The sequence below is a fragment of the Mustela erminea genome, chromosome 19 (assembly GCF_009829155.1).
Source record: "Mustela erminea isolate mMusErm1 chromosome 19, mMusErm1.Pri, whole genome shotgun sequence".
NCBI lineage: Eukaryota > Metazoa > Chordata > Mammalia > Carnivora > Mustelidae > Mustela > Mustela erminea.
In genome coordinates, this window is record NC_045632.1 from 49,403,565 (window position 1) to 49,425,227 (window position 21,663).

The 21,663-nt window shown below is 46.5% G+C and overlaps 1 protein-coding gene across 8 annotated transcripts in view; it reads right to left on the reverse strand.

Annotated features, from left to right (window-relative positions):
• Positions 1-21,252, reverse strand: part of ADAT1 (adenosine deaminase tRNA specific 1) — a 47,843-nt gene extending 26,591 nt beyond the window's left edge. For 2 of the 8 annotated variants that reach the window (XM_032326340.1, XM_032326341.1), the window contains exons 1-9: positions 20,470-21,250; positions 17,767-17,949; positions 17,404-17,472; positions 16,418-16,472; positions 15,839-15,969; positions 12,215-12,815; positions 9,384-9,529; positions 7,541-7,640; positions 779-865 (exon numbers count right to left, since the gene is read on the reverse strand). In XM_032326340.1, coding sequence (XP_032182231.1) covers positions 779-865; positions 7,541-7,640; positions 9,384-9,529; positions 12,215-12,815; positions 15,839-15,969; positions 16,418-16,472; positions 17,404-17,472; positions 17,767-17,949; positions 20,470-20,479 — 1,382 coding nt within the window. In that variant the 5' untranslated portion in view covers positions 20,480-21,250. Of the gene's footprint in view, positions 1-778; positions 866-7,540; positions 7,641-9,383; positions 9,530-12,214; positions 12,816-15,205; positions 15,279-15,838; positions 15,970-16,417; positions 16,473-17,001; positions 17,337-17,403; positions 17,473-17,766; positions 17,950-20,469 lie in introns of those variants that run through there. The other 6 variants (XM_032326338.1, XM_032326343.1, XM_032326342.1 and 3 more) reach the window with 6 other exon arrangements.
• Positions 21,253-21,663: the final 411 nt, after the last annotated feature.

Below are 21,663 nucleotides of genomic sequence, written 5' to 3' on the forward strand. Positions count from 1 at the left end.
CGGTCTGATCTCCTGACCAGAGGGGGAGATGGCGAATGAGTTCGGTCACATCACATGGCCAACGATTTGGTCAGGCTGACAATGAAACCAGCGAAAACTCTGGACACTGAAACTTGGGTCCCCCTTCTGGCTGGTGATACACAGAGATGTGCTGGGGGGTGACCCTTCTTTTAGCTGGTTCTGATTTATATCCTTCACAATACAAAGGAACTGTTCAGTACAGTGCTTTCCTGAATTCATGAGTTGTTCTAGTGAGTCTGCAGGCGGCGGTCAGAAGCCCGAGCGGCCTATGTCTGATGCCGAAGTGAGGGGCACCGCCCTCCAGTACGTGGTGTCTGAACGGCCCCACCCAGCTGTCCCAGCAGCAGACTGAGAGCTCTCTACCTTCCTGCTGGGCAGCAATTTCATTCACGAGGCTGCAGCTCACAACGGCTGATGTGAACAGAAGAGAAGAGGGTGACGTTCCTAACACACTCTACTGCGCCCCGAACGCTCACGGCAGCCTTGCTCTCCATGTGGAGGAGCGTGAAAGGAGAGCCTGGAACGGGCCCGGCCCCGATTCCTGCCCCACTCCCCAATATCCTCCGTAACGGCACCACTAAGCCAACCATCCTGCACACCTCAGATGTGCGCTGGCGATCAGAGCCCCAGGGGGAGAGGAGTGCACGAGCGGTAATTAAGTGCCCACGGACTTCCGCCAAGGCTTCCTGACATTCGTAAGGCAGAATTAACCCACAAATCTTCCTAAATATGAAAAAACATGGGTCAACAGCGTCACCTGAGGGAGTCCGGCCACTTGTCCTCCGAGATACTGCTTAGCAGTTTCTGGAATGATCTAAAGAGTTCCACTTTGCTGATCCGGGATCTGTTTGGAAGCAGAGGACAAAGAGGTTTATTAGAAGTGCTGAGCGCGTACCAGCCCGAGATGCTGGGTTTCACACGGAGCTTTCTTATGTTTGAATGCACCAGGGCCCCATTTCCACCTGTTCTTCACATGAAGGACATCTAGACCTGATTGGGTGAGGGAGAAAAAGCAATCTCATCTTTTTTTTTTTTTTAAAAGATTTCATTTATTTATTTATTTGACAGACAGAGATCAGAAGTAGGCAGAGAGGAGGAAGCAGGCTCCCTGCCTAGCAGAGAGCCCGATGAGGGGCTCAATCCCAGGACTCTGAGATCATGACCTGAGCCGAAGGCAAAGGCTTTAACCCACTGAGCCACCCAGGCGCCCAGCAATCTCATCTTAAGAAGTGTCGTCAGCAGGGGCGCCTGGGTGGCTCAGTGGGCCTGCCTCTCTGCCTACTTGTGTTCTCTGTCAAATAAATAAAACAAAACAAAAAGAAGTGTCATCAGCAGCAAAACCATCAAGATGACATGCTCATGTGAGGTAAAGGCGGAGATGGCATTACTAAAGTCCCTCCAGGACAGCCACAGTCATGCCGGGCTACCTGTCCTCAAGGGAGCTGAGCCGGTGGGTAATACTGCTCAAGGCACCGCAGTGGTTTCAGCCTCGGGGGCTGTTCCCTGTGGGAGCTGCGGTCATAAAGTCCACTTGGATAAGCTCTGGACGCAGAGTCTCCTGATTCTCCTCTGGGCACTGTGCGCCTTTGAGGCCAACCCTTGGCTTCTACCACAAAGCCTCATGCAGGCCCCAGTTTGGAACATCGGGCAAAGTGAGTGTGGCCAGCCACCTGGCCACCGGCCCACTGGGGCCTTCTTGCTTTTGGCCATCCACGCTGCCAGGATCTGGCCTGTATGCGCCTTCTTTCCCTCCCTTACACACTCCCGAGCTGACTGAGCGTAGGGAAGCATGTCGGCCAACAATGGGCGGTCTCATCCTTACACACCAGAGCCTTCGCTGTTCTCACAGACTGTACCATTAGCTTGGACGCTGTGGCCAAACCGGGATATGTGAAATAGGGAAGTGCACCATCTGTCAGGAAGTTCCCTTACCTGGCTGGCACCTAGGCTACTTAGCAGGGGGCCCTGAGCCCTCACACGCTGCTCTCCCTGGCCCCTCACGGAGCTGGAATGGCAGCTGACGCTTGGGAACATAAGGTTCCTCTAACATTAAAACAAAACAAAACAAAACAAAAAACCCAAAGCCAAAAAACTAATGAAACTTATTTTGTTAACAGATTAAAGGAGAAATGTAATATAATCGTGAGAAACTCCCTCACCCCATAAATAAATAAGGGAAATCTTAAAAAAAAAAAAAAAAAGAAAAAAGCGGGGGGTGGGGTGGAGCTCTGGGTGGCTCAGTTGGTTAAGGGCTGGCTCCTGATTTTGGCTCAGGTCATGATCGAGCCCCGTGTCGGGCGCTGTGCTCAGGGCAGTCTGTTGTCCCTCTCCTTCTGCTCCTGCCCCATCTCATGCTCTCTCTCTCTCTCAAATAAATAAATAACATCTTTAAAAAATTTTTTGTGAGAAGAAACATGCAGTGAAGCATCTGTTAGAATTCAACATCCACAGAATGATTTAAAACCATTTAGCAAATGAGGATTAGGAAGAAGACAGTATTTACGGCTGTAAGGGATGTCTATAAAAACCTGCAGCAAATTCATGTCCTTAAAATCAGGAGTAAGACAAGGGCACTGTTTTTATCCCATGTTACCCAGAAGCTTCTGGCCAGTAAGACAAGAAATAAAAGGAGTAAAGATAAAAACACAAAAACTAAAGTCATTATTTGCCAATGATTGGGAGACTGTCAGTTCTAGCCAGGATAGTACATCAAGGAAAAATAAATAAATAAAAGGAATGGAGGGTTGGAAAGGAAATATTTGCAAAAGATTTCTTACTTTGAAAAAGAAAAGAAAAAAAGCAACAGAATTGCCAGGTAAATTAGGAGAATAAGAAGTTAACAAGGTTGCTGGATAAAACATTAGCTGCAACGGGGAAAAACAAAAAACTGATCACAACAGTAGTGAGCAGAAAATGAAATAAAAAGAAATTACTTAAAATAGCATTATAGTAGCTGACCTCCAAGAGGGTGATTTTTTTTTAAAGATTTATTTATTATTTATTTGAGAGAGGGGGGTACGTGCACGTACACACAACCCAACACAGGGCTCAATTCCAGGACGCTGAGGGCACGACCTGAGCTAAAATCAAGAGTCACTTAGCAAACTGAGTCACCCAGGTGCCCCATGGTGATTTTTAAAAAAACTGATGTATAGTTGACTTACAATGTTATATTGGTTTCAGGTGTGTTAACACAGTGATTTGACAATTATTTATGTTATGAAATGCTCATCACAGTAAACACAGTTTCTGTCTCTTACCACATGAAGTTATTACAGGATTACTGATTGTACCTCAATGCTGTACTCTTCGTCCTCATGATTTATTTTATAAATGGAAGTCTGTACTTTTTTTAAAAAAAGATATTATTTATTTATTTGAGAGAGAGAGAGAAAGAGAGAGTACAAATTGGGGGAGGGGTAGAGGGAGAAGCAGGCTCCCCAAGGAGCAGGAAGTCTCATGTGGGACTCGATCCCAGGATCCCGGGATCATAACCTGAGCTGAAGGCAGAGGCTTAACCAACCGAGCCCCCCAGGCACCCCTGGAAGTCTGTACTTCTTAATCCCCTTCCTCGATTCTCGCCCATCCCAAACCCTTCCCCTCCCCTCTGGCAACCACCAGTTTGTTCTGTATTTCTGAGTCTGTTTCATCATTCTAGGGGACAGGACCATACATTTTACTGTTTAAGAAGTCTAGAGAGTCTTACAGACTCAACATTTGCGCTGCCCACCTTACCCAGAATAGGTAAAGGAGAAACATCAAAAATAAACTAGTGTCTCGCCTGACACTCCGGCTTCCTTTTGAAACACTGATAGGTGAGCTCCTGAAACTTCTGCTACAGCCCAGGGGCCACTGGGAGATGTGAGAACAACTGGGTTTATTTTTACAGAGCATGAATGAAGCATACAAAGGACTTTCATTCACCAAAACAAGAAGCCTTAGCAATCAACCATGCCTATCTGGAGCTGAAGACAGCTCTCTATCAAGGTGTGTTAAAGAAACGCATCACTTAAACCTCCCTGGAAGGAGTCCTAATGGATTCAGTTTACCACCAACATGGTACTGCAATGTCAAGGCCTCCAGGTTTACCGTAAGAAGCCTTCAGTGTGAGTGAGTTTAACAGCTTCTGGAGACCAGGTCTGTAAATGGTTCTAACATTTTTCCCTCGGGAGGAACAAATAGCTCTTTCTCTTATCAATGTTTCCAACCTAAGGCAACAGCCTTGTGAGCAATGTTAAGGTACATATACCTATAAAGACAGAAGGGAGCTGCTGAGAATCTCTCCTCTGCTGAAACAGAGCTCCCTCAAGAGAAATAAGACCTTTCTGAAGATCTATTCAACAGCAGAATGGAGTGGCCACACTAGTTACTCCTCTGTCAACAAGACCTACTGAGTAATCCCCACTCGGGTCATCTGCGGAGCACAGCAACCCTCCACAGCAATCATGGCAGCTGCCACTCTCCAGGGAGCCCTGGTTCCTTTCAGCAGCAAGGATTACACTCTTGGTATTAGGTTTTCTTCAGGAAAAACATTGCTGGTTGGTGCACCAAGGAGCCAGAAAAGCTATACACACAAGTATACTTTCTTTAAGATTACATATTTACGGGGCGCCTGGGTGGCTCAGTGGGTTAAGCCGCTGCCTTCGGCTCGGGTCATGATCTCAGGGTCCTGGGATCGAGTCCCGCATTGGGCTCTCTGCTCAGCAGGGAGCCTGCTTCCCTCTCTCTCTCTGCCTGCCTCTCCGTCTACTTGTGATTTCTCTCTGTCAAATACATAAATAAAAATCTTAAAAAAAAAATTGTTAAGATCACACATTTACATTGGTATTCTTTTTTAAAAAGATTTTATTTATTTGGGAGGGGGCACAGATGGAGAGTGAGAGGCAGAAGCAGCCCCCCGCTGAGCAGGGAGCCCAACACAGGGCTCGATCCTGGGACCCTGGAACCATGACCTGAGCCAAAGGCAGACGCTTAACCAACTGAGCTGCCCAGGCACCCTCTACATTGGTATACTTTTTTTTGTTTTTTTTGTTTGTTTTGTTTTTAAATATTTTATTTATTTATTTGACAGAGAGAGATCACAAGTAGGCAGACAGGCAGAGAGAGAGAGGTGGAAGCAGGCTCCCTGCTGAGCAGAGAGCCCGATGTGGGACTTGATCCCAGGGACCCTGAGACCATGACCTGAGCCGAAAGCAGCGGCTTAACCCACTGAGCCACCCAGGCGCCCTCATTTTTTTTTTTTTTTTAAAGATTTTATTTATTTATTTGAGACAGAATGAGTAGTGGGGATAGAGGAAGAGGGAGAAGTAGGCTCCCCACTGAGCAGGGAGCCCGATGCAGGGCTCGATCCCAGGGTCTGGAAATCAGGACCTGAGCCAAGGGTAGACGCTTAACCCACTGAGCCACTCAGGTACCCCAACGTTGGTATTCTTAATCTAGCCTTATCTTTAAGAAACTCAGATGCACTTAGGTTTTCTGGTTTTTTTGTTTTGTTTTGTTTTGTTTTTTTCAAATTCCTCATCTTTTTCTTTTATAATCCAGTGAGGCATGTAATGATCTCTCCGGGATCCTCTGGGATGGGAAGAGGATCTGCCACTTACAGGAAGAGTAAAATGAAACCTCTTGAAAATGAGGGTCTGTTATTATTGCATTGTGTGTAGAAGAACACAAAGACTTAAATGAAATATTTTCTTCCTATATTGCATTAGTATACTAAATGTCTCTAACATCCCAGTCCACGTTCCTGTTCCCCACAGTTCTAAAGAAGGTGGTTCCAGGATGCCAGCATGAGGGCGTGAGCCGTGAGAAAACCTGGGAGTCTTTAGGAGAAACTGACTCTTCCACAGAGAATATGAAGCTTCTCTGAAGAAGGGAAGGGGAAATCAATCTTAACAAGAGGTCTGCTGTAAGCCTGCACTACCTTCACCAGCACTTCTCACCACATTCGTGGGTGAAACATACTTTTAGTTCCCCTTGCTCTACAGTTGGGGAAATGGAAGCTCAGAGAGGTAAAGTAATTTGCCCAAGGTCGCACCCTGGGGCGGAAGCGAACCAGGAATTAGACATCAGTCTCTTGAACCGTAAGGTTTCTGTTCTTGCCCCCTCCACTTCCTCCCTTACGGAGTCTGCCTCCTAAACGGAGAGACATCTACAGCCTGTCAGAGATCTCATCATCTACTCCAGTATCCTCATCTGACAAGAGATGCACGCATGGAGGCCTGGAGAGCAACTGGCCTTGTCCAAAGTCACGTGGATACTGCAGACAGAGAAAGCATGGGAATGTGAGGTGCTCCCAGTCAACAGAGAGCGCCAACATACTGGGACAAGCTGCAGAACAGCACTATGGCAATTTGAAAAGAGGATGGTAATTGTGAGCCAGAAGGCAGTGGTAGTTGAGTTGAGGTTTGAAGGTAAAACACACTCTGGCCAGTGGCTAACAGCTGGTCTTCTGAGAGATGCAAACAATGGCCTAGAGCCATGAGGCCCTTGGGAAATCAGGCGATGGTTTCTTACCTGTGACACTAAAAGTACAAACCACCATAGGAAAAAACCAGATAAAACGGACTTCATCAAACTTTAAAATTTCCGTGCTTTAAAGGACCCTTTCAAAAAGTGAAAAGATAACCCAAAGAATTGCAGAAAATATGTTCAAATACATATGTGAAAAAAGACTGGCATCCAGATTATACAAAGAAATGTTTCAACTCAACAATAAAAAGATAAACAAACAAACGGACAAAGGATTGGAATAGGTATTTCTCCAGAGAAGATACACAAATGGCAAATAAAATACGAAAGAATGCTCAACATCAAAGAAGCTCCAACGGTTATTAGGGAAAGGCACATCAAAACCACGAGATAGCTCTCATGCCCACTAGAGTGGTTCCAATGAAATAGTCAGGCAACAGTGAGTGTCGTAAAGGAAGTAGGGTAACTGAGATGCATACATTGCTGGTGGGAGTTCAAATTACTGCAGCTGCTACGGAAAATTTCTGGCAGTTCCTCCAAAAAGCAGAAAAGCAAAAAACCCCCAAGGTTATCACAGGACTCAGCAATTCCATGCCACGGTATACCCAGGAGAATTGAAAACATATGCCCACCTAAGAGCTCCATATATAAATGTTTACAGCAGTACCATTTCTGATAGCCCAAAAGCGAAATAACCTAAATGGCCACGGACGAAAGGACTGATGAACAAAAAGCAGCGGGCAGACCCCCACAAAATACAATGGTATATAGGAAGGAAGGACTGATACATGTTACGACACGGACGAACCTTGAAAACCTTGCGCTAAGTAAAATAAGCCACAACCTGTATGACCTTACACAGCGAGATGTCCAGAAAGAACAAATCCACAGAGACATCACGTCGATTCATGGATGTCAGGGGCCGGAGTAGGGCCGGGGGAATGACTGCTAAGAGGGGTAGGGCTTCTTTTCGGGGCAGTGAAGATGTTCTGGAATTAGTGGTAAAGGGTGCCTGCAAGGCCACCATCTCCTCCTGCCTCAACCTGCTTACCTGGCCTGAAGGCACCTGATGGCTTTCTTCGTTGTTCCCTGCGGAAAGCCATTGGCAGTGACATCCAGCGGCTGCTCGGGAACTGCGCTCCAGCTGATGGCTATGAAAAGACAAGATTCTAGTTAAAATTCCTCAGTTTCCTGTGAATGTCAGAAGTCTTTTCACAAAAATACTTCCCTTTCTCTCCAAAACAGAGTCAATGGCTGCCACTCTGCTGCCCGACCTCCAGAACACAGTGATACAAAGAGGTGCATCATTCATCATCTTCATTCTAAGACCCAATAACCACTAAGCACTTGTTACAGGCCGGACAAGCGCATGGAAACGGAATTTCTCATTTAATCCTTGTAACAATCCCAATAAGAAAATGACACATTGTTTTCTTTCTTTTTCTTTTTTTAAAGATTTATTTATTTATTTATTTGACAGAGAGAGAGAGAGAGAGAGAGAGATCACAAGTAGGCAGAGAGGCAGGCAGAGGGGGCGGGGGGAAGCAGGCTCCCTGCTGATCAGAGAGCCCCATGTGGGGCTCGATCTCAGGACCCGGGATCATGACCTGAGCTGAGGGCAGAGGCTTAACCCACTGAGCCACTCAGGTGCCCTGACACATTGTTTTCATAAGCATACTCTTGTAATCCCCATCTGAACCCCCCTCCCCCCATGCTGGTAACATCAGTTTGTTCTATAGAGCTAAGAGTCTCTCCTTCTTGGGGCATCTGGGTGGCTCAGTCAGTTAAGTGTCTGCCTTTGGCTCAGGTCATGATCCGTGGGACCTGGGATCGAGTCCCACACTGGGCTCCCTGTTTGGCAGGGAGTCTTCTTTTTCTCCCTCTGCACCTCCCCCTGCTTGTGCACTGTCCTATGAATACACAAAATATTAAAAAAAAAAGACTGTTTCTTGGTTTGTCTCTATTTTTTTCCTCTTTGCTCATTGTTTCCTAAATTGTACATATAAGTGAGATCATACGGTATGTCTTTCTCTGCCTGACTTATTTTGCTTAGCATAATACACTCTAGCTGCATCCAAGTCCCTCCAAATGGCAAGATTTCATTTTCTTCTATGGCTGAGCAGTATCTTTATTCATTCGTCAGTTGATGGAAACTTGGGCTGCTTCCATAGCTTGGCTACTGTAAATAATGCTGCAGTAAACATAGGAGTGCATGTATTCCTCTCAGTTAGTGTTTTTGTACTTTTAGGGTAAATACCCTTAGTGTGATTACTGGATCATAGGGTAGTTTTATTTTTAATTTTTTGAGGAACCTCCATACTGTTTGCCACGGTGGCTGCACCAGTTTGCATTCCCACCATTCCTACCAACAGTATAAAGAGGTTCCTTTTTCTCCACGTCCTTGCCAGTACTTGTTTCTTGTGTTGATTTTAACCATTCTGACAGGCATCAGGTGATAGCTCACTGGGGTTTCGATCTGCATTTCCCCAATGATGAGTGACGTTGGGCATCTTCTCATGTGTCTGTTGGCCATCTGGATGTCTTCTTTAAAGAAATGTCTGTTCAACCCTTCTGCCTGTTTTATTAATTGGATTAATTTTTAAGAAATGATATTAAGAATTAATAAAATTCCTTAATTCTATTAATTAATAAGTAATTAATTAAGAAATGATGTTCTTATCTGAAGATGAAGAGCCTGAGGCTAAGACAGGAAAAGTAAGTTGCCTGGTGTCTTGCAGAGCACGATCCTGACTCAGTGTGGTCAAGCCTCCGCTACTGAGGACTCGGGTCAGAAGCTGTCTCCCTGGGCTGGGAAATGCAGCCCCCCCTCCGGGCCACTCCATGGTCTGCGCAAAAGTTACTCCAGGGCAAGTGGAATAGGGCAGATACTTTACCTGCACCACAAGGAGCAAGTCGGCCCGAGCCATCAGCCCTTCTTGCCTGCACTGCGCTGCGGCTCTGTTCAAACAGTAAACCAGACTGCTGTATTTTCACTTCTTGAACTCCAAAGCCTTTCGGTAGCGCAGAGACGTTCCGACACCTAAATGTGAGGGAGAATGCACTCAGTTTCAGCACCGTCCTCTGGAAGAGTGTCTACACCCGTGGACCATTTCACTGCCCCTGAGTCTCGGTGAGAGGGTGTGAAAGAACTGAATCTCCTTCCTATCTCTCTGAAGTGAAAAGGATTAGCTGAGTCACCACCCCTCAGAAACTTTAGGGACACTAAACTCCAGTCCTGGTACTGGCTTTGAAAGACTGCAAACCCTCAAAGAGCAATATTAACTCGTCAGTATCTCTTCCTAGGGAATCGTCCAGACACACCAGAAACCAAAGCTCTCCTGTAACAGACAAGCTTCGTTTTTCCCTCTTGGGTCTTTCACACCATCTAGAGGCTACCATGATGCTGCTCTGGAACCGAGCAGACAGACTAGGGAAAGCACGGAAAACACCGAAAATGTCTGGGGCATAGTGCTTAGGAGTGCTTTTGTTGAAAACATCATACTGGGCTATAGTTGTATACCAGAGAATTCATCCATTGTCAGTGTACAATTTAAGGTTTTGTTTGTTTTTTACTATATTCACAGAATTGTGCCACTGTCATCATAATCGGAATTTATCATGTTTGACCCCTGATAAGAAACCCAGCACCCATCAGCGGTCACTTCCCATGCATTTCTCCAGCACCCTCCAACCTACTTCTGGATTTGCCCATTTTAGACATTTCGCTCCATGAACTCATGTGCTACGTGGCTCCTCTCACTCAGCATGGAGCTTTTGAGGCTTGTCCGTGTGGTAGCTTGGCCAGTCTTTGCTCCTTTTTGGGGCTGATGATCTAACAATCTATTACCTTTTGTTGATCTGTTCACCAGCTGATGCACATCTGGGCTGCTTCATTTTGCGGCTGGTGTGACTCGTGCCACTGTGAACGTTCATGTGTCGGTATTTACGTGGATACATGTTTTCATTTCTCCTGGGTACACTCCCTGGTGTGTTCCCTGGCCCTGGTCTCAGGAGCAGTGCAGCCGACACGACAGGCCTCCCCACAGCGGTGGCCTCGCCCTGTCTTCTTTTATCACAGCCTTAACTGGGCTTAGCCACGCTTCCTTATGGGGGACCACACTTGAGTGATCATCCTTTGTCTTTTATCCTTTTTTTTTTTTTTTAAAGATTTTATACATTTGACAGAGATCACAAGTAGGCAGAGAGGCAGGCAGAGAGAGAGAGGAGAAAGCAGGCTTCCCGCTGAGCAGAGAGCCCAATGTGGTACTCGATCCCAGGACCCTGAGATCATGACCTGAGCCAAAGGCAGAGGCTTAACCCAATGAACCACCCAGGCGCCCCTGTCTTTTATCTTTTAAAGACATTGATGGTTTTAAAAAATTAGAGTAGCAATATATATGTACGGGGCAGAACAATGAGAAAACAGAGTAACCACAAAGAAGAAAAAAAAATACCCGTAGTATCACAACTCAGAGATAATCATACTAGTACCTTGGTATATATCCTCCCAAAATTTTTTTACTATGTGCATATATACTTCACGACCAACACGAACTCATTGTATCTTTAAACTTGCTCTTTAAGAATTATGACCATCGTATGTGCTTTGGTGAGTGCTGTGAAGTGTGTAAACCTGGTGATTCACAGACCTGTACCCCTGGGGATAAAAATATATGTTTATAAAAAATTAAAAATTAAAAAAAAAAAGAATTATGACCATCTCCTGCAACTGTACTACTGATTTACCCCAAAATACAGATGTGGTGAAAAGAAGGGCCATCTGTACCCCAATGTTCATAGCAGCAATGTCCACAATCGCCGAACTGTAGAAGGAGCCCAGATGCCCTTCAATGGACGAATGGATAAGGAAGATGTGGTCCATCTATACAATGGAGTATTATGCCTCCATCAGAAAGGATGAATACCCAACTTGTGTATCAACATGGACAGGACTGGAGGAGATTATGCTGAGTGAAATCAGTCAAGCAGAGAGAGTCAATTATCATATGGTTTCACTTACTTGTGGAGCATAAGGAATAACACAGAGGACATGGAGAGAAGGAGAGAAGTGAGTTGGGGGAAACTGGAGGGGAGATGAACCATGAGAGACTGTGGACTCTGAGGAACTGAGGGTTTTGGACGGGAGGGGAGTGGGGGGTTGGGTGAGCCTGGGGGTGGGTATTACGGAGATTGCATGGAGCACTGGGTGTGGTGCATAAACAATGAATCTTGTGGGGGCGCCTGGGTGGCTCAGTAGGTTAAAGCCTCTGCCTTCGGCTCAGGTCATGATCCCAGGGTCCTGGGATCAAGCCCCGCATCCGACTCTCTGCTCAGCAGGGAGCCTGCTTCTTCCTCTCTCTCTGCCTGCCTCTCTGCCTACTTGTGATCTCTCTCTCTGTCAAATAAATAAATAAATAAATAAATCAATCTTGGAACACTGAAATAATAAAATAAAATTAAAAAAAAATTATGAGCATCTTTTCAGGTCCAACAGTCATCAATATTAGCTTTAAACTATTTCACTGGTTTCCTTTTCTTTTTAAAACATGACTACACACACAGCTAAATGTCTGAGCACTTTCTTAATTATTTCTTAGGACAAATTCCCAGCAATAGACCCAATGGATCAAAACGTATGGGTATTTTAGTCTCTTCGGACATCTTCTGAGACTTCTTGGAAAGGCTGTTCCAGCTGCTCCCTCCCCCCCACCCCCTCCAGGCTCACCTCCAGGTCAGAGCTCTGTGCATCGCCTCCTGGCTGTATGGGCACCTCCCAATCACCACAGCTGATAGGTAGACGGGCTCTTCTAGAAGGTGCATCAACAGCGCCCCCTGGCATCCGAGGACGTTCCACCGGGCCAGCTTGTCACTGCAGGACAGGGAGCAAGTCCGGTCTCCCCGGCCGGGCTTCACTCGGAGCAGCCCCACCTGGTGATACGCAGCACCAGGCTGTCCGGAGTCTCCAGCTTCTCCGGGCACACACTTGGCTCCGGTTCTATAAACGTCCACCACTTTGACACCACCGGGGGCCGTTCTGGTGACAGGGGCCTGTTCCTGTGCAGTAACATGAGAGCCGCTGACGTCTGGTGTGACTGGGCCACTCTCCTGATGGCCAAAACTCTGATGTTGAGCTACACCGTCAGGAGTCCCGGGCTCAAGCCTCATCTTTTTGGTCATAGGACTACCCAGGCCCTCACATCTCTCTGTGTCCTCAGGAGCTTCCAGGTCACCACTGGCTTCTGATGGCTTACTGGCCCAGTCTCTACGGACAGGACAGCAGGGCTGATCTTCAAACTCGAGCATTGGAATGATGGAGGCATCCCCACCTGCAAGAGAAGGGACCTCTTAAAAACCAGTGGTTCTCAAGGGGAGGCCCCAGGACCAGCCACATCAATGTCCCTATGGAACTTGTTAGAAATGCCAATTCTCGGAAGCCACAGTCGACCTGCTAAGTCTGAAACTCTGGAGGTGGTCGCCAGCAGTGTGTATTTTAGCTCTCCGGGTCATTCTGATGACTGGAGAACCACTGTCTGAAACAAAGTCTAATTCTATTTTCCTAGCTAACTTGGGATTAGGCACACTTGCCCAAATTTCCCGAGTAAGATTCCTTCGTGGCTCTATCCTACCTAGACCCAGTGAGTCAGAAACTCTGGGGTGGGGGTGGGGGGTCTGGGAAGCAGAATACTTTAACAAAGATCCCAGGTAATGCTCATCACAGGAAGTTTTGGAAACACTAGCTTTGACCAGGGTTTGTCAACATTCATAATACTGATTATTATTATTATTACTGGGCCACGTAATTCCTTTTGTGGGGGCTATCCTTTACATCATGGGATGGTTACCAGCTCCTCAGTCTCTACCTACTAGATACCAATAGCATCCCAAGTCTGGTCATCAAAAATGTCCCCAGATGTTGCTAAATGGCCTCTGAGAAGCAAAACTGTCCTGAGTTGAGAACCCTTGATTTATAATGAGCACAGTTTCCCAAGTGCATTTTTTAGAATGTTATCCTGTAAGATGCTTTGGAAAACAAAAGTGGGAGGTTGGTTTCATGGTTAAATATTTGGCAAATATATTCCCAAATTCCCCATCTTGGAGAATTATGTGCGTATCTTCACAGCAAAGGCTTTGCAGTGAATTACACAAGTGGTGTTTCCCTGTGCTGGGTTAGAGATTTCTGACTCAACTCTGTGCTTAAATAGAAACACAGAAAACCAGAGGTTAGCAAAAAGCACAGCGTCCCCTGGAGAAGGGAGCTACTTCTTCAAACACTAACCTAGTGTGTGTGGCTTTTCTAAAGCGTGTAAATAACACATCTGTAGCCTTTAGAACCTAAGAGTGGGAAAGGCAAGAAATGTAGAACTGGGATTGTGGCCAGAGAGGCTGGCTGGCGGACTTCCAGAGACCTCACAAGGGGACAGTGACTTTGAAGAACTGACTGGGCCCACCTCCCACTCTGAAGGCTCGGAGATTTGATCCAGACAGATGCCTAAACCTGAGAGGCTGACTCATGCTAATAAAACTCACAAGTAAGAGTCTGAAATAGCTAATCCAGGCACCAAATTATCAATTAGTAATGAGGAATAAATGCAAAGGGAGACAGTTACATTCTCCAGGTAATATTCTTTCCTCCTGCACACAAACCATGCGTGGGCACTGCAGTACAAAAGATGACCTATTAGCCCAGGGCAGTTGGATTGGTGGGTTTAGATTTTTATTTCACAGACCAGTAAAATTTCCAGAAGATTTTAAGATCAACAAAGGGGGTGGTCAATTTTGTATTCCATCAACTAAGATCTTTAAAAATCCTAATTATTGCTATTTATTTTTTTTCCTAATTATCACTATTTAAAATAAAAAGATAAAAATCTCATAACCTTTTCATGGAAAGAAATTAGATTTTTTAAAAAAAGAGCTTATTTATTTATTTGACTTTTAAAGATTTTATTTATTTATTGGACAGAAAGAGAGAGACAGAGATAGTGAGAGAGGGAATATAAGCAGGGCATGTGGGAGAGGGAGAAGCAGGCTTCCCGCTGAGCAGGGAGCCTGATGTGGGGCTCAATCCCAGGACCCTGGGATCACGACCTGAGCCAAAGCCAGATGCTTAAGGACTGAGCCACCCAGGCACCCCAGAAATTAAACTTTTTGAAAAACACACTATAGTCCAGATTTTTCCCAGCTGGCTATAGACCAGCCTGTGGACCACTGATCTATGTGGTGATTAGTGGGTGAGGCTAGCTGTGATCCACAGATGCATCTCTCTCCATCATAAGGCTACACCTACCACTGGGTCAGCCAAGCCCTAGTTACTCCAAGTGTGGTCCACAGGCGAACACCACTGACATCATGGGGACTTGGTTAGAAATGCAGAACCTTAGGTTTCATCCCAGACCTAATGAATTTGAATCCACATTTTATTAAGATCATTCATTTGCATTTTATAGTTTGAGAAGCACTGAGTTAAGCAACATCCTTTGGTTCTTGGACCAGGGTATCCAGGGCTAGTAAGAAAGCACAGATGAGCCCTGCCTTTCTCTGTATGTCATTTTCTGGCCTTTGACTCAACCGATTCTTTTCTGAGACTCATCCTTTCTTAAGCTGTATTATATTTTGGATTTGAATTATGACAAGTCTTGACAGCTCTTCTGTCTCTTCAGAGCTAGTACCTATATCTGCTCTAATTGCATGTGTAGTTTTAAAGTTTAATACTTACAGAACACTGTTAGAGCCTTCCTTCCCAAAGGTTTTAGGGTGAGTGAAGTTTACTGCCATCCCTGAGCTGCTATCTAAAGAGAGCAGAAAGTCTCCATTTTCAAAACAAAAAAACAGTGGTCTCCTCTAGGCGAAGTCTGGTCTTCCTGCTTGATGCAACCACAGCACCTGAATGTCCCCATTTAACTCGTCAAAATTTAACTTAACTGATCATGACTGTCTACACTCTATGAGGCTAGGCGAGGGACAAGTCTTACTCCCTGCTGTAGACCCAACGTCACATTGTACCTGACAAGTAGCAGAAAATAACTGCTGAAGGAGTGAATGAATGGACTGAGTTTCAGGATAAATTACTACAGAACTCAGGGCTTTGGACTTCTAAGCCCAACTGCTGGTTTCAGACCTTTGTGGGGTTTCTGCTTGAAGCTTCCCAATCCTGACTGGGAACCGAGAACTACAGTGTCGTTCCTTGATAGAGAAGTGGTCAGGCACCACGGCCCGTTCAGAAAAAGGCAGTGTCCACTGCCTGCAGCTACACTGCAGCCAGACGAGCTTTTCTGAGGAATAGATCTAAGGATGAGGACATAAGGAAGTAGACAACGTAATAATGATCCAAAGGGTTGGCTATACTTACAGGGTGTATGGCTGGAGAAAAACACAAAGGAGAGGTCTGGCCTGAGTTTCCACAGCCCTCTCTGAGTTCCAGGGACAAAGATGCTATCCTCCTTCAGGGCGGCCGCCAAGTGGAGCTGATGGAGAAGGTACCTAATTGGGGCACAAGGTGTGGCCAGAATGAACAACCAAACACTTTGGTGAAGTCTAAGACTGTCTGGTTGATGATTAAGAAAGAGTTACTGCAGACAGATAGGACTGGCAGTGATTTGGAATTTCGAGGATGATGCAGACCAGTGATTCTCAAAAGTGTGGCCTCTGACCAGCAGCATCAGCATCATCTGGAATTTGTTAGAAATCCAGGTCCCACCCTTGACCTGCTGAATCGGAATTTCCAGGGGAGGGCCCAACAATCTGAGTTTTCACAAACATAGGTAATTCTGATGCACACCAAGTGTAAGAACCACCGTCTAGACCAGGGCTAATCAAAGTGTGGTTCACATACCGACATCATCCGTGTTACTCGGGAGCTTATTAGAAATGCAAATTCTGGGGCTCCCCATGGCAGGCTAAGTCAGATTCTCTGGGGTTGTCCCTTTACCTTTGGAAACTCCTCCTGGCTATGACCTCAGCGTGGCTATCATTGAGGATGTCTCCTGTGGCAAAGACAGGACACTAGTGAAGACACAGAGAACCAGAGGCCCTGTTTCCCTGCAGTAGAACACAGCAGTTTCCCCAGCTACCAGGATGGCCATGGAGCTCCTGGAGGGCTGTCAGGAAGTATTGTGATCACTGATGGCAATACAATGCCTCCTCAAATCAGTACTACTGACACCTTGGGTTAGAAAATTCTTTGTTGTGAGGCTCTGTCCTGTGGAAGGGAGGATGTTTACTAGCATTCCTGGCCTCTAGCACCAGAGGCAGATAGCAGAGTAACGCCCTCCCCTGACGTGTGGCAACCGAAGATGGAAAATGTCTCCAACCACTGCCAGAGGTCCCCCAGGGGACAAAATCTCCCCATAGTTGAGAAGGACTGATTTACAGGAAAACAGATGGAGGAAAGGGGTCCAAATCTTTTGTGGCCTGATATCACACTTGAGCTTGTGGGGATACGAGTCCATCAAATTCAATCCACAGTGGTCCAGGCACACCGGAGGCAAGGCTGGGAAAATGGGGGAAGCAAACCTGGGAAGGAATCTGCTAACTGGAAGCAGGAGGTGAAGATGTCAGATTTCCAAGGGATTTCCATATTCTTTTTGTTGTCCAAATCTCCATCAATTCAAGATTGCTTTAGGGGGGCTTCACACCTAACGGGGAGGAGCTGCTCCAGGGAAATTTTGGTTTGCGCAGGAAAATACCGGCCAACTTCCAATCTATGCAGAAAGCATGTTCCTGGCAGCCTTTGCTCCCACTGTTTATTCTGATTCTTAAAATGAGTTCTGACCTTCCCAGTGGAGTGACAGTGGGAAAGGAAAGGTCAGCCACCTCAGTGATGTGGCCCCTTTTAACAGGATGAGGAGAGGAAAGGACAAAATGCAAAGGGCTTTCCAACGCGCCGAATGCTGTTCAGACCCCACCCGGGCTTACCGCTCTTCCTCATTTTGGACTGGCCTATACATTTCGTTCCTGTTCCCATGGAGACAACTTCCTTCGTCACTGAGAGGGAAAGAAGGAACCATTAGGTGTGCTCCCGTTCTGTGAATGGTCCCCAGCCCTCAGGTTTCACGCATGCACACTCCTCCAGGGCATTTCTATAGGGGACCCAACCCAGGGCTGTGGTTGCAACACCGCAGGCTCCAACCACAAGTACTGCGCCCCCTGGTGGAGAGCAAGGGGAACATGCCCATTGCTGTGGCGGTCGCCAGCCAGGACTGTCCCTGCACAGCCATGAACAATTCTCCTACTATCTCTGACAGGGAGAGGGAGCGCTGGAAGGTGAAAAGGCCTCACCTTGTGCCGGTTTATTAGTGATGCCATGGGCCTGGTCAGCTGCAGGCTGTATCTTCACCACGGCTGCTAGTAATGTCCACTCTCGGTTGGGGTCAGGCTTCCCCTGCTTGGGCAGTCTGGTCCTATAGTGCTCATAACACAGCTGGGCAATCTCATCTGCAGTCCACATGGTCCGCATTAGTGCTGAGCCAGATCAAAAACCACAACCATCAGAAGAACAGAAAAGAGAAGCAATGAAAGATGCTACAACTTGCCCAGGCGCTTCAATGGGCTTTCAGGGTAGCCTGACAGCGTTCATACCGAGGTTTCTCTATCTGGAACTCTAATGGGTCACTTTCTTCTACTACTTCCCTGTCCCCTCTTCACACACCACCACCCCCTTCTTTTTTTAGGTATTATTTATTTATTTGATGACAGAGAGATCACAAATAGGTAGAGGTAGGCAGAGAGAGGGGGCAAAGCAGGCTCCCTGCTAAGCAGAGAGCCCCATGTGGGGCTTGATCCCAGGACCCGGAGATCATGACCTGAGCCGAAGGCAGAGGCTTAACCCACTGAGCCACCTAGGTGCCCACCCCCCCCACCTTTAAAAAGCAGGCTTCATACCCAGCATGGAGCCCCACGCACAGTCTGAACTCACAATCCTGAGATCAACACCTGAGCTGAGATTAAGAGTTGGAGGCTTAATCCACTAAGCCACCCAGGCACCCCTCCCCTTTTCATTTTAAGGAAAGATCAAAGAAGTCCCAGTTTCTTAAAGATGTTTCTTTTTAAATGTTGGACATCTGACACGTATCTAATGATTCTGAACCTACTACTCAAAAATAAAAGTGCATGAGAGGGAAGTATCCTTGCTACTCCAATTTTCATTTGGAAGTAGCACATCAGGTATTGCACACCTTAGCTGGATTCGGGCAGACTCTAACCATACAAGGTTTATCTTTCTGGGCAGATGTTCTTCTTTTACATCCTCTTTTTCCGACTTTTTTTCTCTTCTCCGACTTCTTCCAGCAGATTGACTCTTGATCTCCCTCTAATAAATCTCCGATGACCCCATCAAGAAAACAACAATTTCTCCCATAATGTTTTATGAGGCAGGTGGGAGAAGTGACAAAGCCCAGAGCTTTCTCACCAGTCAACCATTCTCCTTACAGGAGTCTGTGCTGGAGTGTGGGCTTTGGAGTTACCCTTTCTGTATTCTAATCCTGACTTTGCTACCAACTGGGTGATACTGAGTAGATTACCTAACCTCTCTGTTTCTGTGTCTTTATCTGCTAAAACAGGGATCACAGTAGTATTTAATCTATGGGTTATTGTGAGGATTAAGTAATATTTATAAAAAGCTACTGCTATAATGTTAAGCATAATTAATGTCAACTATGATTAATGTTTCAAAAAAGAACATTTCATGTTCCTGATTGTCTTGAGCCCCCTGGGGAGCAGGGGGCTGCAAAGGCAATGTAAAGCCATGAATAAAAAACCATTAAGCATATTAGATCAGAGAGGCTACTTTGCTAGAAACCTGTCTACTCTTGACTCTGTGCTCACTCAATAATTTCATTTGGACTCAAATGTATGAAAAGCTTCTTAGCAGAAAATGAGATCATATGGTGATGGATACAGCTATGCATTAAAAAAAAAAAAAAAGGCATTGGGGCGCCTGGGTGGCTCAGAGGGTTAAGCCTCTGCCTTCCACTCAGGTCATGATCTCAGGGTCCTGGGATCGAGCCCCTGCATGAGGCTCTCTGCTCGGGAGGGAGCCTGCTTCCCCCTCTCTCTCTGCCTACTTGTGATCTCTCTCTCTGTCAAATGGATGAATAAAATCTTAAAAAAAAAAAAAAAAGACATTACTGAGTCCCACTGCATGCAGCTTCTGAAAACTGCTATTTCTACAATGAGCTCCCAGCACGGAGTTAAATTAATTAAACAAGAACACCATTAATGATGTGCTATGGTGGCCTATAAAGGAAACCATGATCTAAGTCTGTACATGCCTGTAGGTTACAATAGCAAAATGGTAAGGATAACCAGTCACAAACAGCCAGACCCAGGCTTAAATTTTTGCCAACTACCTAATTTCCCTTCTTGCTGTACTCTTTGGAAGTCTCTCCCCTAGCTCTGATCTGCAATGTTCCTAACCACTTCCGGTTTGGTGCTTCCTAACTGGAATTGATTTTTGCCCCAAAAAAGGCTCTTACAATTTTTAATATGCTCCCATTTATCTTTTAAGAGTTCTAATGTGGAGGCTGCTGCTGCAATAAATGGTCATGGTAAATCAGACCACAGTGACTGAAAACCAGAATCTGCCAGGAACTGACATAAATTGTGACTTGAAAGTCAGAGAACGAGGGGCGCCTGAGTGGCTCAGTGGGTTAAGCCTCTGCCTTCAGCTCGGATCTCAGGGTCCCGCATCAGACTCTCTGCTCAGCAGGGAGCCTGCTTCCTCCTCCCTCTTTGCCTGCCTCTCTGCCTACTTGTGATCTCGCTCTCTCTCTGTCAAAAAATAAAATAAAATAAAGTCAGAGAACCAGCAGGCCATGTATCTCTCCAGGCAAAAGAAAATTATGTTTGGGGGGTGGGGAAGAAAAGCATGGGAGATCCTAGAATCCTCTATTTGGAAGGGATTTCCCCCCCTCATTTTGGGATTGGGCGGGGGAGAGCGGGCATCACAAGGCATCAACGTGAAATTAAACCAGAGGCACATACCACGAACCATAGTAGCCAGGGAAGACAGATCTTGCCAGAAGTACCACTGACTCCCTAAGATGATGCAGCCCGGAACTATTCCATCTTCTCATTCAAGTAATTGTCTGGGTGAGCGTGCACGGTAGCTGACATGAATCCGTGTTTTGCTAAACTAGGTCCACTAAAATCCAAACTCCAAATCCACTCTCTCTTAGGTCTGGAGTAACGTCCTATGAAACAACAGCTCAGTTAAACAGGCAGGTCTTTGCCCACAAGATCGCATGTGGCAACACGCACAAAAAGCCTAAGAACCCACTCCCTTTTCAAAGTAAGGTGAAGGCAGCTCAGCTTCATTTTCTCACCACGGGAGAAAAGGCTTTGGCTGTAGTCCCCTCTGCTCAATAATCCCGACCGCAGCCCCTCCTCTGCAGGCTCTAGAGCGGGAGTGGGGCCCATTCGGCCAGCTGCCCGAGAAGCTCTGGGCCCGCGTGAAACAGCGACAACCTGCGCGCCCACCTCCTCGGGAGGCGCGCCCGCTGCTGCGAGGCCACCCGCACCACGCCCGCCCGCCGCGGACACCGGCGCTTCCGGGAAACGGGACGCGCGCCCGGGGAGGCACGGTCCATACCACCACTTCACACGCAAAACCGGCTCGGGAAGGCAGACCGAGGGCAGCTCCCCCAGCAGCCTTGGTGGAGGGGGTCCCCCACACCTGCGCGCCCTCGGCCCCGCCACCCCGCCACCTGCCGGACGCTCCCCTCGAACCTCCAAGGTACGCGCCCTGAGGGGCAGCGAAGAGAATCGCGGGACGTAGCGGAAGTAACGTCCCAAGGAGGCAGCTCTTTCAGGCCCCGCCCCCAAAGGCGCGCTCTGCACTCTGGCCCTTGTAGTCCTTCTCGGTTGGAGTCCCGCGTGTTGGAGTGTGAAATGGCCCAACAGAAACTGGTAAGATGGTTCAAATAGTAGAATGATGTCGTATCTTGAAACACTAGTCTGAATTTCTGTCTAGATCAGTAAGGTCCTGCAGAAATATACGATGAGCCATATAATGCAATTAAAAATTTTCTATAGCTACATTTTAAAAAGTCTAAAGAAACAGGTGAAATTAATTGTAATCATATATTTTATTTAGCCCAGTGTGTCCAAAGTCTTGTCATTTCAGTAACCAATATTAAAAAAAAAAAAAAAGAGATATTTTACTTTTTTTTTTTCATA